This window comes from Rattus norvegicus, chromosome 19 (assembly GCF_036323735.1).
Source record: "Rattus norvegicus strain BN/NHsdMcwi chromosome 19, GRCr8, whole genome shotgun sequence".
NCBI classification, from domain to species: Eukaryota; Metazoa; Chordata; class Mammalia; order Rodentia; family Muridae; genus Rattus; species Rattus norvegicus.
Window position 1 is genome coordinate 69565884 of NC_086037.1, and position 13322 is coordinate 69579205.

A 13322-nucleotide genomic window follows, 5' to 3' on the forward strand; every position below is an offset into this window, starting at 1 on the left:
CACAGGCATTGTGTGCACAGGAGAAACTCCAGAACAGCAAAGACCTTCTGACAGGGGTGAAAGTCATACATGATCCCATGTTCCTGAGAGCATGTGTTCCTTTGTTATTTAAAACAAACGTGGGTCGTCATCCACAAACAGAAAACACTGTAAGCAAGACATACTGCGGGAAACCAAGAACCACGCCTTTCCTGTGACAAATGAAGCCCACGTGCAAACCGGAAGTCAGAGCAGGTGCTGCTGGGTGCGGACGGGTGTGGAAGGGAACTGCCGTGATGGAGGAGTAGGAAAAAGGCCAGAGGACCAGAAGGAAAACTGCCTGCCTGCTCCGGCAGAGGTTTCTGTGCAGAGGCAACACTGAGAGCAGAACGGACGTTTGGCCTGGAGAGGGTGTGGACACTGTTCACTGAGCTCTCACAGGAGCCCTGGGTTCCTTGCACGTGGACTCAAACCGAAGACAACATGTCAGTGGACGACAGGCCGAGGCTCAGGTTCAGGGTGGCTCAAGTGTACCAAACGAGCAATGAACATTCACTGTCGGTGACCACAAACTGAATCAGAAACACATGCAGTTACCCTGCAGATGTGACCGGCTTCACCTGAAGCTGTAGCTGGCTCTCAGTGACACACACACACACACACACATCCTCTCACATCACAATGACCACCATGCCTCCTCCTGAAGAAACCTAATCCACCCGGTTCTCCTTTAAGCTTTGTTCACCAGGTTTCTACGCCTGCCTCCCTGTCTTCTGGATTCTTTTCTATGCCCAGATGTGTCCCTCTCAACCCCAACTATATTATATTTCACGCTGCCACCCAGGATGCATGAGGGCCCACCACAGTATGTAACACATGTATGCACATGCAGACATGTGTGTGCACATCGCACGTGGGGACCAGGGAAGAATCAGTGTGTCAGACACACATGCTCAGTCACTGAGAGCTGCAGCATGGAGGCCACCCTGTGGAGCCCCACAGAAACTGTGCTGTCTCTGATCCCCTTGTTCATCCTGTCCCTTCTCCCTTCCACACCCCCACTTCCTGATCGGCAGCTCAGAACTACTTCCCAGTCATTTCCCAGCACCTAGCCTGGCAGAGAGTGACAGTGTCTGCTCCCAGTCCCCCAGACACACCGCAGCCCTGTCCCCAGGAAGTCATTCAGCCCAGACTTTCCTGACTCTCTGGAACCTTGCAGTGAAGCATGATTTCTCTTCCACCACCACAGCGTGCTGTGTGGGCTTCAGCCACCCAGCTAACTTGGAGCCTGTTGTTGTTGGTGACTCAGGCTCCCTGCCAGGAGACCATGCACAGCCCGGCACGCCTGCTGTGTGTCAGAAGAGCAAGCAAAGCCGACAGAGGGAGACGGATTCCTGCCTTCCGGGAGCACAGCCAAAGGATCGCACGCATAGGAGCAAGGTGAGTGAGCAGACAGAAGTACGGACGGACTCCCTGAGGAGGAGAGAGCTGCCTGTCCAGCCAGAAACCAACCCTGTGATCCCTGGCAAAGGGGAATCCTCGCACATGGACAGAACAGCCCACAGGCGGAGGGATCCGGACCTCAGAGCTGGTGATGGTGTGGGTAGGGAGCGGGTGTGTGGAGTGTGAACTCAGGAACTAACCTGGAAGAGCACGCAGAGCTGGGTGACTGGCAAAGATGGGGTTCGGAAGGAAGATGCAGATTCTGAGTAAGGTACCCCTTGGAAGTCAGGCGGGGTGGGGCACTTGGAGGTGGAGAGAAAAGGATCAGGAGTTGAAGGCCAATCTCAGCTACATGACAAATTCAAGGGCAGCCTGGAATACCTGAGACCCTGTTGCAAAGCCCCACACTACCTAAACTCCTTGAAGAGGAAATAAGTAAAGCCAAGCAGAGGCGGGACCCAGCATGGTGGCTTCTGTCTGTATTCCCAGAATGTGGGAAGCTGAGGCAGGGGGATTTCTCCAAGCTGGAGACTTGCTTCCGGGGGCTGGGGGGGAGGAGATAAAAATAAAAAAGAACGGGGCTGGGGATTTAGCTCAGTGGTAGAGCGCTTACCTAGGAAGCGCAAGGCCCTGGGTTCGGTCCCCAGCTCCGAAAAAAAGAACCAAATAAATAAATAAGAACTAAAGAAAAAAAGAGAAAGGGGAAGAAAATGGAAAGAGGAGTTTGGCGGGGTTTGGCGGGTCTGCAACTGTAGTGAGGAATGGTGCCCATCCCTGGCACTTTGCTGTCTTCAGAACACTCGACTGCCTGAAAGTCACACGGAAGATAAGACTTTATAAAGTGTCGGTGCCGTGATAGTGTCGCATAGCCTACTAACATTAAGTCATAAGTCTAACATATTTTAGCTGGGCATGGTGCTCCAGCCTGCAACCCTGGCACTGAGGTGGCTGAGGCAAGAGACTTCCATGCCCAGCCTGGACTAACAGTGAGAATCTGTCTCAAAAACGAAGCAGGAAAACAAAAGGGGTCCAGAGGGTCTGGCTTCACTTTCTCGTCATACTTTCCACTCGGATACCTGCCACCCAGGGGGACCCAGTGTCTTCAAAGAATGTCTTCTCATACATGCACAGAACCTGATAGAGTCTTAACTACAGGTCAGATGTATTAACAATAAACCCAGGGTGTGTGCTGGACAGCTAGAGAAACCTCAGAGCGGGTGAGACATCAGGCTGAGGTTTGCTCTGCCTGGAATGTGCTAGCTAGTGCGGGGTGCCGGTGAGAGAAACAGGGCCAGCTGGGCATAAAGTGCACAGAGCTCTGCTGTGGATGCCTCTCAAGAAATGGCTCATGGGGGCCTCCGTTACCACACGACAAACATTTTTGTAGTGATAAAATGCTTTAAACCTAAAAAAAAAAAAAAAAAATGCTGCTCAAAACCGGTGAAAGTTGTAGTATGTAAGTGCTAATTAAAACAAGAAAAAACGGGGTTGGGGATTTAGCTCAGTGGTAGAGCGCTTGCCTAGGAAGCGCAAGGCCCTGGGTTCGGTCCCCAGCTGCGAAAAAAAAGAACCAAAAAATAAAAAATAAAAAAAATAAAACAAGAAAAAAAAAACAGGAGGAGGGGGAGGAGGAAGAGGAGGGGGAGGAGGAGGAGGAGAAGGAGGAGGGGGAGGAGGAGGAAGGGGAGGAGGAAGAAAAGGAGGAGGGGGATGAAGAGGAGGAGGGGGAGGAGAAGGAGGAGGGGGAGGAGGGGGAGGAGGGGGAGGAGGGGAGGAGGGGGAGGAGGGGAGGAGGAGGAGGAGGGGGAGGAGAAGGAGGAGGGGGAGGAGGGGGAGGAGGAGGAGGAGGAGGAGGAGGAGGAAGAGGAGGAGGAGGAGGAGGAGGAGGAGAAATTGAAATACAGGCACACCAACAACTTCAGTCACCTTCAGCTGGGCTCTGGGATGTCAGGGGTGCCCACATGCAGCCCCATTCAGTCCCCCTCACCACTCCCACCCCCTGGTCTAATTCTCTCCTCCACACTGCACCCATCCCTGTGAGCATCTGTGTAGCACTTAGGGCTCCTCTGGTCCACTGAGTCTGCCTTTTAGAAAATACTTTGTATCAACACAGAAGGATGGTGATAATTGATACTTTGTATCAACACAGAAGGACGATGATAATTGTACTGCTGTATTTGGAGTCTAGTGCTGCAACTCCTAATTTTAAGTACAGATTTTATTAATTTTAAAAATAGGTAAAACTTTATCGATCTTTAGCTTTAAATGTTAACAAGATGAAGTTTTTATTATGTAATATAGTAGTAACTTTTCTTAAAACAAAAACAACAAATAAGTAAAAAGTAAGTTAAATAAAAAACAACAAAAGATACATTATCTCTAAAAAGGAGTTGAGATCAGAGCATCAGAGTTTGAAACTACTGAACAATATGACCAGCTTAGTCCTGTTTCCCCATGGCTCTTCAGCATCTGAAGTGAGCCCAGTGACAACCAAGCACAGTCCCCGACATCCCTTAGTCTCTGCAGCTGCAGCATCTTGGGGTCTGGCCATGGCAAAAGGGAACAACAGCTCAGACAAGGCAGTCCACGCGTTACTCCCATGCTATAGTGACAGACAGAATGACTTTCAATCTTTCACATGAAAGGCTGGAGACCCAGCCCAGAGTTGAGGGCTCTGGCAGTTCTTACAGAGGACCTGGCTTTGGTTCCTAGCACCTACATGAGTCACAACTATCTACCACACTATTCTGGCCTTCTCGGGGGCACCAGGCACGTACTGCCCTCAGGTACAGGCACGTGCAAGGAAGTCCTCACATAGACACATAAAATGAAATAATATTCTTAAAAGTAGAGGTGACTCTTTTTTCTACCAGGAGGCTGGCTTCTAGACCTGAAAGTCACTATGTTCAGAGTGCACAGAGACTCAGTCCGTGAGCGATGCAATGTGGGTTAACTGTTTATAAAATGGTGCCGACACCATAGGCTATCTTCAGTGGATGGAAGGTAAGCAAAGCTGAGCTACATAGGTCCACACAATCAGATCAGATCCACACAGAGATTAAATTACCACAGGAAACTGTCATAGTACCTGCCCTGCTGGCCCTCCCAGGGCCAGAGGGGCACAGGAAGTGGGCAAAGGCTCAGCATCCGAGAGCTCCACTGCAGTGCACGGCTACACGTGGAAGGGATGCCGGTCAGCCCAGCTCAAGGTAAAGTTAGCATTTCAGTCCATGGTGGGGGTTCACACAGAATTCCAGTACTATGGACACTGAGACAGGAGGACTGCCACAAGTTCTAGGCCAGTGCAGGTTACCAAGTAAGACATTGCTTCAAATGAATGAGCAGATAAATCAGCAATTCACAGTGCAGACTGACATTTCCAGAGCCTGCTTACTGAGGTTGGTTGGACATCGTGGCCCACATCTGTAATTCCAGTATTCAGGAAGCTGAAGCAGAATCGAGAATCTGAGGCTACTCGAAACCACATAGTGAGACATCTTCTTTAAAAAAAGAAGAGTTCTTCCTGTCCCAAGCACCGCCAGAGTCTCCGGTTACCGTGCAGACATGCCCAAGTACAAGAACCACATCACACATAATCAGTCCTGCAAATGGCATAGAAATGGCACCAAGAAATCCCTGTCACAAAGATACAAATCTCTTAAGGGGGTTGACCCCAAGTTCCTGAGAAACATGCACTTTGCCAAGAAGCACAAGAAGAGAGGCCTGAAGAAGATGCAGACCAACAATGCAAAGGCAGTGAGTGCTCGAGGCTTCATTAAGGCCCTTGTGAAGCCTCAGGCCACCAAGCCCAAGATGCTGAAGGGCCGGGCTGCATGAGGCCAAAGCTTCAGGCCCCGGCTTCAGCTCCAGCCCAGGCTCCCAAAGGTGCCCAGGCCCCTGTGAAGGCCCTGTAGAAGAGGCTCCTGCCAGTGTGAAGACAGACGGACTGCTGTGACACACCCACCTACACACTATTTGCAGATGACCAGCGTCCTATGCTGTTTTTACAAATAAACTTGAGACAAGGAAAAAAGAAAACAGAAAAGATGAAAGAAAATAAAAACAGGTAACTGCTCAGTTAGAGTCACAAGACACAAAGAGGACACTTCCTTGACAAACAATGGGAGAAAGATACAAATGAGAGCCCTGGGAGCACATCAGGGTCACACACTGGTGGAATCCTGGGAGCACATCAGGGTCACACACTGATGGCACCCTGGGAGCACGTCAGGGTCACACACTGGTGGAACCCTGGGAGCACCTCAGGGTCACACACTGGTGGAATCCTGGGAGCACATCAGGGTCACACACTGATGGCACCCTGGGAGCACGTCAGGGTCACACACTGGTGGCACCCTGGGAGCACATCAGGGTCACACACTGATGGCACCCTGGGAGCACGTCAGGGTCACACACTGGTAGAATCCTGGGAGCACATCAGGGTCACACACTGGTGGAATCCTGGGAGCACCTCAGGGTCACACACTGGTGGAATCCTGGGAGCACATCAGGGTCACACACTGATGGAATCCTGGGAGCACATCAGGGTCACACACTGGTGGAATCCTGGGAGCACCTCAGGGTCACACACTGGTGGAATCCTGGGAGCACATCAGGGTCACACACTGATGGCACCCTGGGAGCACCTCAGGGTCACACACTGGTGGAATCCTGGGAGCACATCAGGGTCACACACTGGTGGAATCCTGGGAGCACATCAGGGTCACACACTGGTGGAATCCTGGGAGCACCTCAGGGTCACACACTGGTGGAATCCTGGGAGCACATCAGGGTCACACACTGATGGAATCCTGGGAGCACCTCAGGGTCACACACTGGTGGAATCCTGGGAGCACCTCAGGGTCACACACTGGTGGAATCCTGGGAGCACCTCAGGGTCACACACTGGTGGAATCCTGGGAGCACCTCAGGGTCACACACTGGTGGAATCCTGGGAGCACATCAGGGTCACACACTGGTGGAATCCTGGGAGCACATCAGGGTCACACACTGATGGCACAGAATGAATGAGAAGATGGAGTTTTACAACTGTGGAGATTTGCCTAGGTTTGGCTCCCTTAGACTCCTGTGTTTAAATGCTTGGCCCGTGGGGAGTGGCACTATTAGGAGGTGTGGCCTTGTTGGAGGAAGTGTGTCACTGTGGGGTGGGCTTTGAGGTCTCAGATGCTCAAGCCAGACCTAGTGTAGCACAATGTCTCTCCTTCTGCTGCCTATGGGTCAAGATGGACAACCCTTAGTTACTCTCTAGCACCATGCCTGTCTGCACACTACCATGTTTCTCACCACGACAACAATGGATTAAACCTCTGAACCAGTAAGCCGGCCTCAATGGGATGCTTTCCTTTATAAGAGTTGCCATAGTCATGGAGTCTCTTCACAGCAGCAGAAACCCTATGACAACAACCAAGCTCTCTGGAACTCAACCTTCATAGCATCTCATCCATACAGCAACTTTACCACATCCAAATCCCTGCGAGGACCCTGGTCACCTCCCATGAGTGGAATCAGATGTTGCTGCTCCAGGCTGTAGTGCACAGCTGTCTAATAGGTCTGTTGAGTGTTAATGAACTCAAGAATGGCCCAAATCTGTGTGAGGAGAGCTATCAGAGCGTGATTGACTAGGATGCTCACCGGCTTTAAAACAACTGCTGCACAACTGATTCCATACGAGGGTCCTATGGGTAACAGGGAGAACTGGTCAGTGCCACCATTAACAGATCCTTAGAGACGCTTAGCCAGTCACAATTTAGAGAGGGCAAAGAGCCCAAGCAGCAACAGGAGTTCCTGAGAAGTTCAAGGTTCTGAAAGTCTGGATAGGAAAAGGGATCATGGGCTAAAAATCAGTTACACCAAGAAATCTGACCACTGCATTTGCCAATATAAAGAAAGCAAGGGTAAACTGATTTAATGAGCAAATACGCTGTCAACACTCAACCTGAAGAGACTGATTTATGCAAAAAACCACTCGGGTAAGAAAGTTTGGTTAAGTGGAGTTGGCCACGTACTCTACATCTGCTGCTGCCTACTTGTCCAGAGCTGCAGAGCATCAGAAGGAAGCAACAAGGAACTCTTAAACACAAGCTTAATATGGGAACACTCTGACAGAAAAGAAGACCAAGGTTTTCATTACATCTTCTGGGAAGATGGTAGCATTTGTTATTGAATCTTTGAATTTTCTACTTAGAAAAACCAACCATATGCTAAGAAGAAAAGTGACAAAAAGTCACAAGCCCAACCTGGACCCTCCGTTCTGTCCCCACCGAAATGTGCACAGATCCTACATTTCTCACTGTGGAGAAGGCTGAAAGCATGAGGGAAGTCAGCAAGAGACTGACAGGGGCAGCTGTGCTCTTCTGCCCTGATACAAAATATACTACAAAGGACCTCCTGGTCCTCCCTTCCATACTTGAGCTGACTTGTAGTCTACACTGGCTGCATCTCAACCTAATGGGAACACTGTATCACTACTACAGTGTCTAACTGGCTATGTCTCAGACTCATGGAAACATTGTATCACTACTTCAAAGCCTCACTAGTGTCTCAGACTCATGGAAACATTGTATCGCTACTTCAACACTTCACTAGTTGTCTCAGAGTAATGGAAACATTGTATCACTACTTCAAAGCCTCACTAGTGTCTCAGACTCATAGAAACATTGTATCACTACTTCAAAGCCTCACTAGTGTCTCAGACTCATGGAAACATTGTATCGCTACTTCAACACTTCACTAGTTGTCTCAGAGTAATGGAAACATTGTATCACTACTTCAAAGCCTCACTAGTTGTCTCAGACTAATGGAAACATTGTATCACTACTTCAATGTCTCAGTTGTTTCAGACTAATGGAAACACTGTATCATTATTTCAGCATCTCACTAGCTAACCTGAATCTAACAGAAAGCGTCCTTGCAGAGAGAAAATTCCAATGATGGAACACCAGTGTTCTACATCTCTGCAGACTGGCCAAAAGACTAATTTAAACACCAACACAAACTCTGTAGCATGCGTATTTAGATTATAACACACAAAGAATAATAGATTTAGGAATTAATAACTTTAGAGTGGTAGAGAAGGACATTTTTTATTTTAATGTTCTAGTACTATCATCAACTACCATAATAATTAAAAAGAAAAAGCTGAACTAAATGATTATACATCTGCAGGTTGTTGGTACCACAAGAGAAATGATTTCTGCTCACATAAATGCCTGAAGTCACTGGAGTGAAGTTACATGCCTTTAATGCCAGCACTACTCAGTCAACATAACTGCTGATGGGTTATCATTAGATAAGATGATGTCTTGGTGGCCAGAGTTGGGGTCAAAAGTGAACCAGGCCACTGGAAAGGAAGAAGTCAGAAAGAACAGGCTCAAGAATCTCTCCCTCGGGCTGAAGAGATGGCTCAGCAGTTAAGAGCGCTGACTGCTCTTCCAGAGGTCCTGAGTTCAAATCCCAGCAACACCTCGGGTCCCGTCTATACAGGGGCTTGTGCTCATTGTCAGTTTTACTCTCCATTTCTACATAGAACTGCAATTTGAAACCTATTTAAATATTTACCTTTGCATTTCAAATTCCACTGAAGAACAAAGTCTGTGTGACCACCCCCATACAGAGCTGTTGACTTAAGGATGGGAAAGGAATGAGCAAAAATTTTCTCATCAATTTTCTGAGAATACACACTTATCAACATCATACAGTTGCAGGGTTTTGTTGGAGTTTTCAATTCCCAGCAACCACACAGTAGCTCACAACCATTTAAAAAGGGATCCGATGCCCTCTTCTGCCATGCAGATAGAGCACTCATTAAAAAGCAAACAAAACCACATAAATAAATAAAATGTTTACAAAATGAAGTCTACCTGCTAGAGTCTGAGCCACTTGTTGGGCTCCAAGCAACAATGACATTTGAGTGCTGAGTACTCTATGTACCAGGGGCTAGATACAAGGTTCTTTGCGGGATGTTTCACTCTAGAGGCGGTTACTCTGATTCACACATGTCAGGATGCTGAAGAACCGGGGAAGCACAGAACAGGTGTGGACATGGGCATCTCTAACTGCCGAGTGCAGGCCTTTCTCCTGTGGAGCCCTGGCCAGACCCATCAACCACTGACAAATTCCTACAAACAGCGCAAGGGAACAAGGTTGTGAGAGGTCAGCACTGCGCAGGACTCCCCCGCACATGCACAGATGACTTACACACCATCCTCTCTGTGTGCATGTGTGTGCAGGCTATACATCTGTAACCAGGGCTGGCCTGGAACTCACAATCCTCCTCTCTCAGCCTCCCAAGTGCTGGGATTACAGGCATACACCACCACGCAGGCTCTTCTCTCTGAACTAGTCTTCAACTACAGTCTGCCATCAGGCAGTCTCACAGGTCCCTGCTAAAGTGAGAGGCAGATCCAAAAGCAGGGACCAAGTTACCCTCAAGTCCTGTCCTAGCAGTTAGAATTTCACACCCTCAGTGTCAGCCTCCCACAGAGGGCCTGTATCTCAGAGAGGGTCCATGTCCCGCAGGGGTTTTGTGGCAGAGGATGTGACCTGCAGCTACGTCAACCGTGCAGAGAAAGGCCACCTCTGCTGCACGATGGTGCAGACGGTGTGGGCAGCGACTGAAGCAGCACTTATTTCCTTTATCTCAGTAGAGTGGAGCAATCCTTCCAGGCCTGGCACCAAGAAGCAATGGTCAGTGCTCTCTTCTTCCACTCCCTGCAGCCCTATGCCATGCTTTGCTGCGGCCCTGCAGATGTGTGGGCCTCACCTCGAATCACACTAAGCACTCACAATCACATAGCCAAGGAGAACATTACCTGGAGCATGGTTGAAAAGTGTCTTATAGCTTCATCGTAGAGACCGCTGCCGACCAGCACGTAAGCAATAGCTGTGAGACGAAAGAGAAAAACATTGGAGAAAGGAAGAAAGGCAGGCAGGCTCTGCAGTCAGTAAATCCACGCTGCCTTGTCTCAAAATGCAGCTGAGAAAGGGGTGCTTTTTTTTTTTTTTTTTTTCCCTTCGGAGCTGGGGACCGAACCCAGGGCCTTGCGCTTCCTAGGTAAGCGCTCTACCACTGAGCTAAATCTCCAGCCCCGAAAGGGGTGCTCTTAAAGAACCTAGAAGCAAGCACACAGGGTGCCATGGGTACCTCCCACATTTACTTTCCAGTGCTGGCTGTGCGGCCTACAGGCAGCACAGAGACTAGGATGCTGGCACCGGGGCATACCTCACAGTCCTTCTTAGGCCCTGGAAGAACTCCAGACCTTTAGGAATGGAGGGTTCTTACTCTCTGAGCGGTTAGTACAGGACAGTACAATTATCCCCTTCACTTGCAGACAAGCAGATGAAGTGCCGGTGGCTGAGGGGCTGCCTGACAAGAGTGCCACCAAGTGCATCCCTGAGAGCAGGTCCAGCTTCCAGAGCCACGCTTCCCAGACTGCCACACAAGACACAAGGCCAGCTTTCTGAACCTGCTTGATGGCTAAAGCAGGTTCAGTTCCTGGCTGTGTGAGGAGGGGGACCCTAGAAACCTCTCCAAACTCCCTGGTTCTTGCTTAATAAGCCAGTGGTAAATTTTCTTAAAGATCCCTCTCAGATACATTTTTAGAATTCCGTATTTTCCCATAACTGGTCTTATCTGCTATACAAAAAAATGAGTTATAAAATAGAACCGAGGTACTGAGCGGTGGCTCAGAGTAAGAGTACTGACTGCTCTTGCACAGGATGGACATGGACGCAGGTCCCAGCACCCACATGATGGCTCACAACTGTCTGTAACTCTTAATTCCAGGGGATCCAACACCCTCTTCTGACCTCCAAGGTCACATACACAGTGCACATACATGCATATGGGCAAAAACACATATTCTCATAAAAGAAATATATATATATAATATGTATATTATATATAGATAGATAGGTATATCTATCTATATATATATAAAATACAGTCACACACACACATACACACACACACACACACACACACACACACACACACACTAAAATGGAACAGAAATTCAGGGAAACCCTTGGTTTGGAACATAGATCTGTCTGGACCCTGACTCCCCTCAAAAGAGAACAAATAAGACCCCGATTTTGCCACACCTACCCACAACTTCAAAAATACTAATCTGCATCTCCCTCAAACGTAAGTAGTTATCGGGGTATAAATTTTACTGTGGGGACCCAGAGATAAACAAAATGACAGCGACAAACCCGGAATAGCTACAATTCCAGCAGAGATCTCTACTGCCAGCAGCTGTCTCTGGACACGGACTCTGCCAATAGCTGTTTTATTTCCAAGAAGAATCTCTGTCCCAGAAGGGCCTAACTCAGCTCGAGCTTCCTGGGCTGTCCCTTAGGATGCACAAGGCAGGCTCGTCCCAAGCTGTGCTTTTGCTGTTGTTTTGAGTTTATTTTTATTCTGGCTGCAGGCACATCTGCAGCACATGCATGCCTGGTGCTCATGGAGGCCAGAAGAGGGAGCCAGACCCACTGGACTGGAGGTGCTGGGACTAGGATCTAGTCCTCCGGAAGAGCAGCCGGTTCTCTGAGCTCCTCTGCAGCCTTGTACCCAAGCCTGATTCAGCTGAAAGAAGCCACCAGCCCACAAAATCCGCCTGACTGAGCCTTAGGGACAGTGTTCTCAAAGCTACCCCCAGAGAACAGCACAAGGGGGACAGAGGTCGCAGTGTTCCACGGTGACAAAGCTGAGGGAAGGATTCAGCACAGGAGGACTGAGCTACCATGACGAGGGGCCGGCCAGCCACACTGGGGATGAAACAACCACGGCAGTCAGATGCCGTCGGGTGCCTCCTATAGGTACATGCAGGAGCTTGGATCCTGGGTCCGTCTGTCCCTGTGTGGCACTGTGCTCGCTGTGGCTCCACTCTCCAGGCGTGAGCTCCCTGGGCAATGAGTACCTCAGCAGTCATTAGATGTGGGGACCCCGCCTGTCTTAACGCATGCCAGGAATGGCCAAACCATGAAGCTCCTCTGGAGGCCCGAATGAATGTGATTGGTTCCACCTACAATGCTGTTCTGGGTCTCCTTCCTTTCACTTCCCCGTTGTTCATGACATACACGACTCCTCTAGCACAGAGTGGCTGATCTTACTAACATCATTGCTAATTTCCATAGAAACAAACCCAGGGCTAGAATAGTCCTTACCGAACACTGTACAAAAGTCTTTTCTTCCTTCCTGCCTGCTTCCTGCCTGCCTGCCTTCCTTTCCCTTGTTTGAGCCAGGGCCTCCTGTGTCCCAGGTTGTCTCCTATTTAGCCAAGGATGACCATGAACTTTTGATCCTCCTCTTTCCACCTCCCAAGTGCTGGGATTACACCACATCTAGTTTACAGACGAGGCAAACATTCCACCAGTTGACACACATTCTCAACCCCCACCCAAATCTTTGGTCATGATGCACACCACACAGAAGGTCTGGTAAGTCTGACTGGCAGTGCCAGTCTCCTACCTGTCCCTCCCACCTGGCTTCCTATCTGTATCTGATCATGACTCTGGGCAGGTGTCACGGGGTACTCCCATAGGTCTGGGCGGGTGTTACAGGGTGCTCCCAAGGCTCTGGGTGTTACGGGGTGCTCCCATGGCTCTGGGTGTTACGGGGTGCTCCCAAGGCTCTGGGCGGGTGTTACGGGGTGCTCCCACGGCTCTGGGCGGGTGTTACGGGTGCTCCCATGGGTCTGGGCGGGTGTTACGAGGTGCTCCCAAGGCTCTGGGCGGGTGTTACGGGGTGCTCCCACGGCTCTGGGCGGGTGTTACGAGTGCTCCTATGGGTCTGGGTGGGTGTCACGGGGTACTCCCATGGGTCTGGGCGGGTGTCACGGGGTGCTCCCATGGGTCTGGGCGGGTGTTATGGGGTGCTC

General features: G+C 49.7%; 1 protein-coding gene across 9 annotated transcripts in view; it reads right to left on the bottom strand.

Moving 5' to 3' along the window:
* Positions 1-13322, bottom strand: part of Ttc13 (tetratricopeptide repeat domain 13) — a 54602-nt gene that overhangs the window by 30895 nt on the left and 10385 nt on the right. For all 9 annotated transcript variants that reach the window (XM_039097660.2, XM_006255803.5, XM_039097663.2 and 6 more), the window contains exon 4: positions 10254-10324. In XM_039097660.2, coding sequence (XP_038953588.1) covers positions 10254-10324 — 71 coding nt within the window. The remainder of the gene's footprint in view (positions 1-10253; positions 10325-13322) is intronic.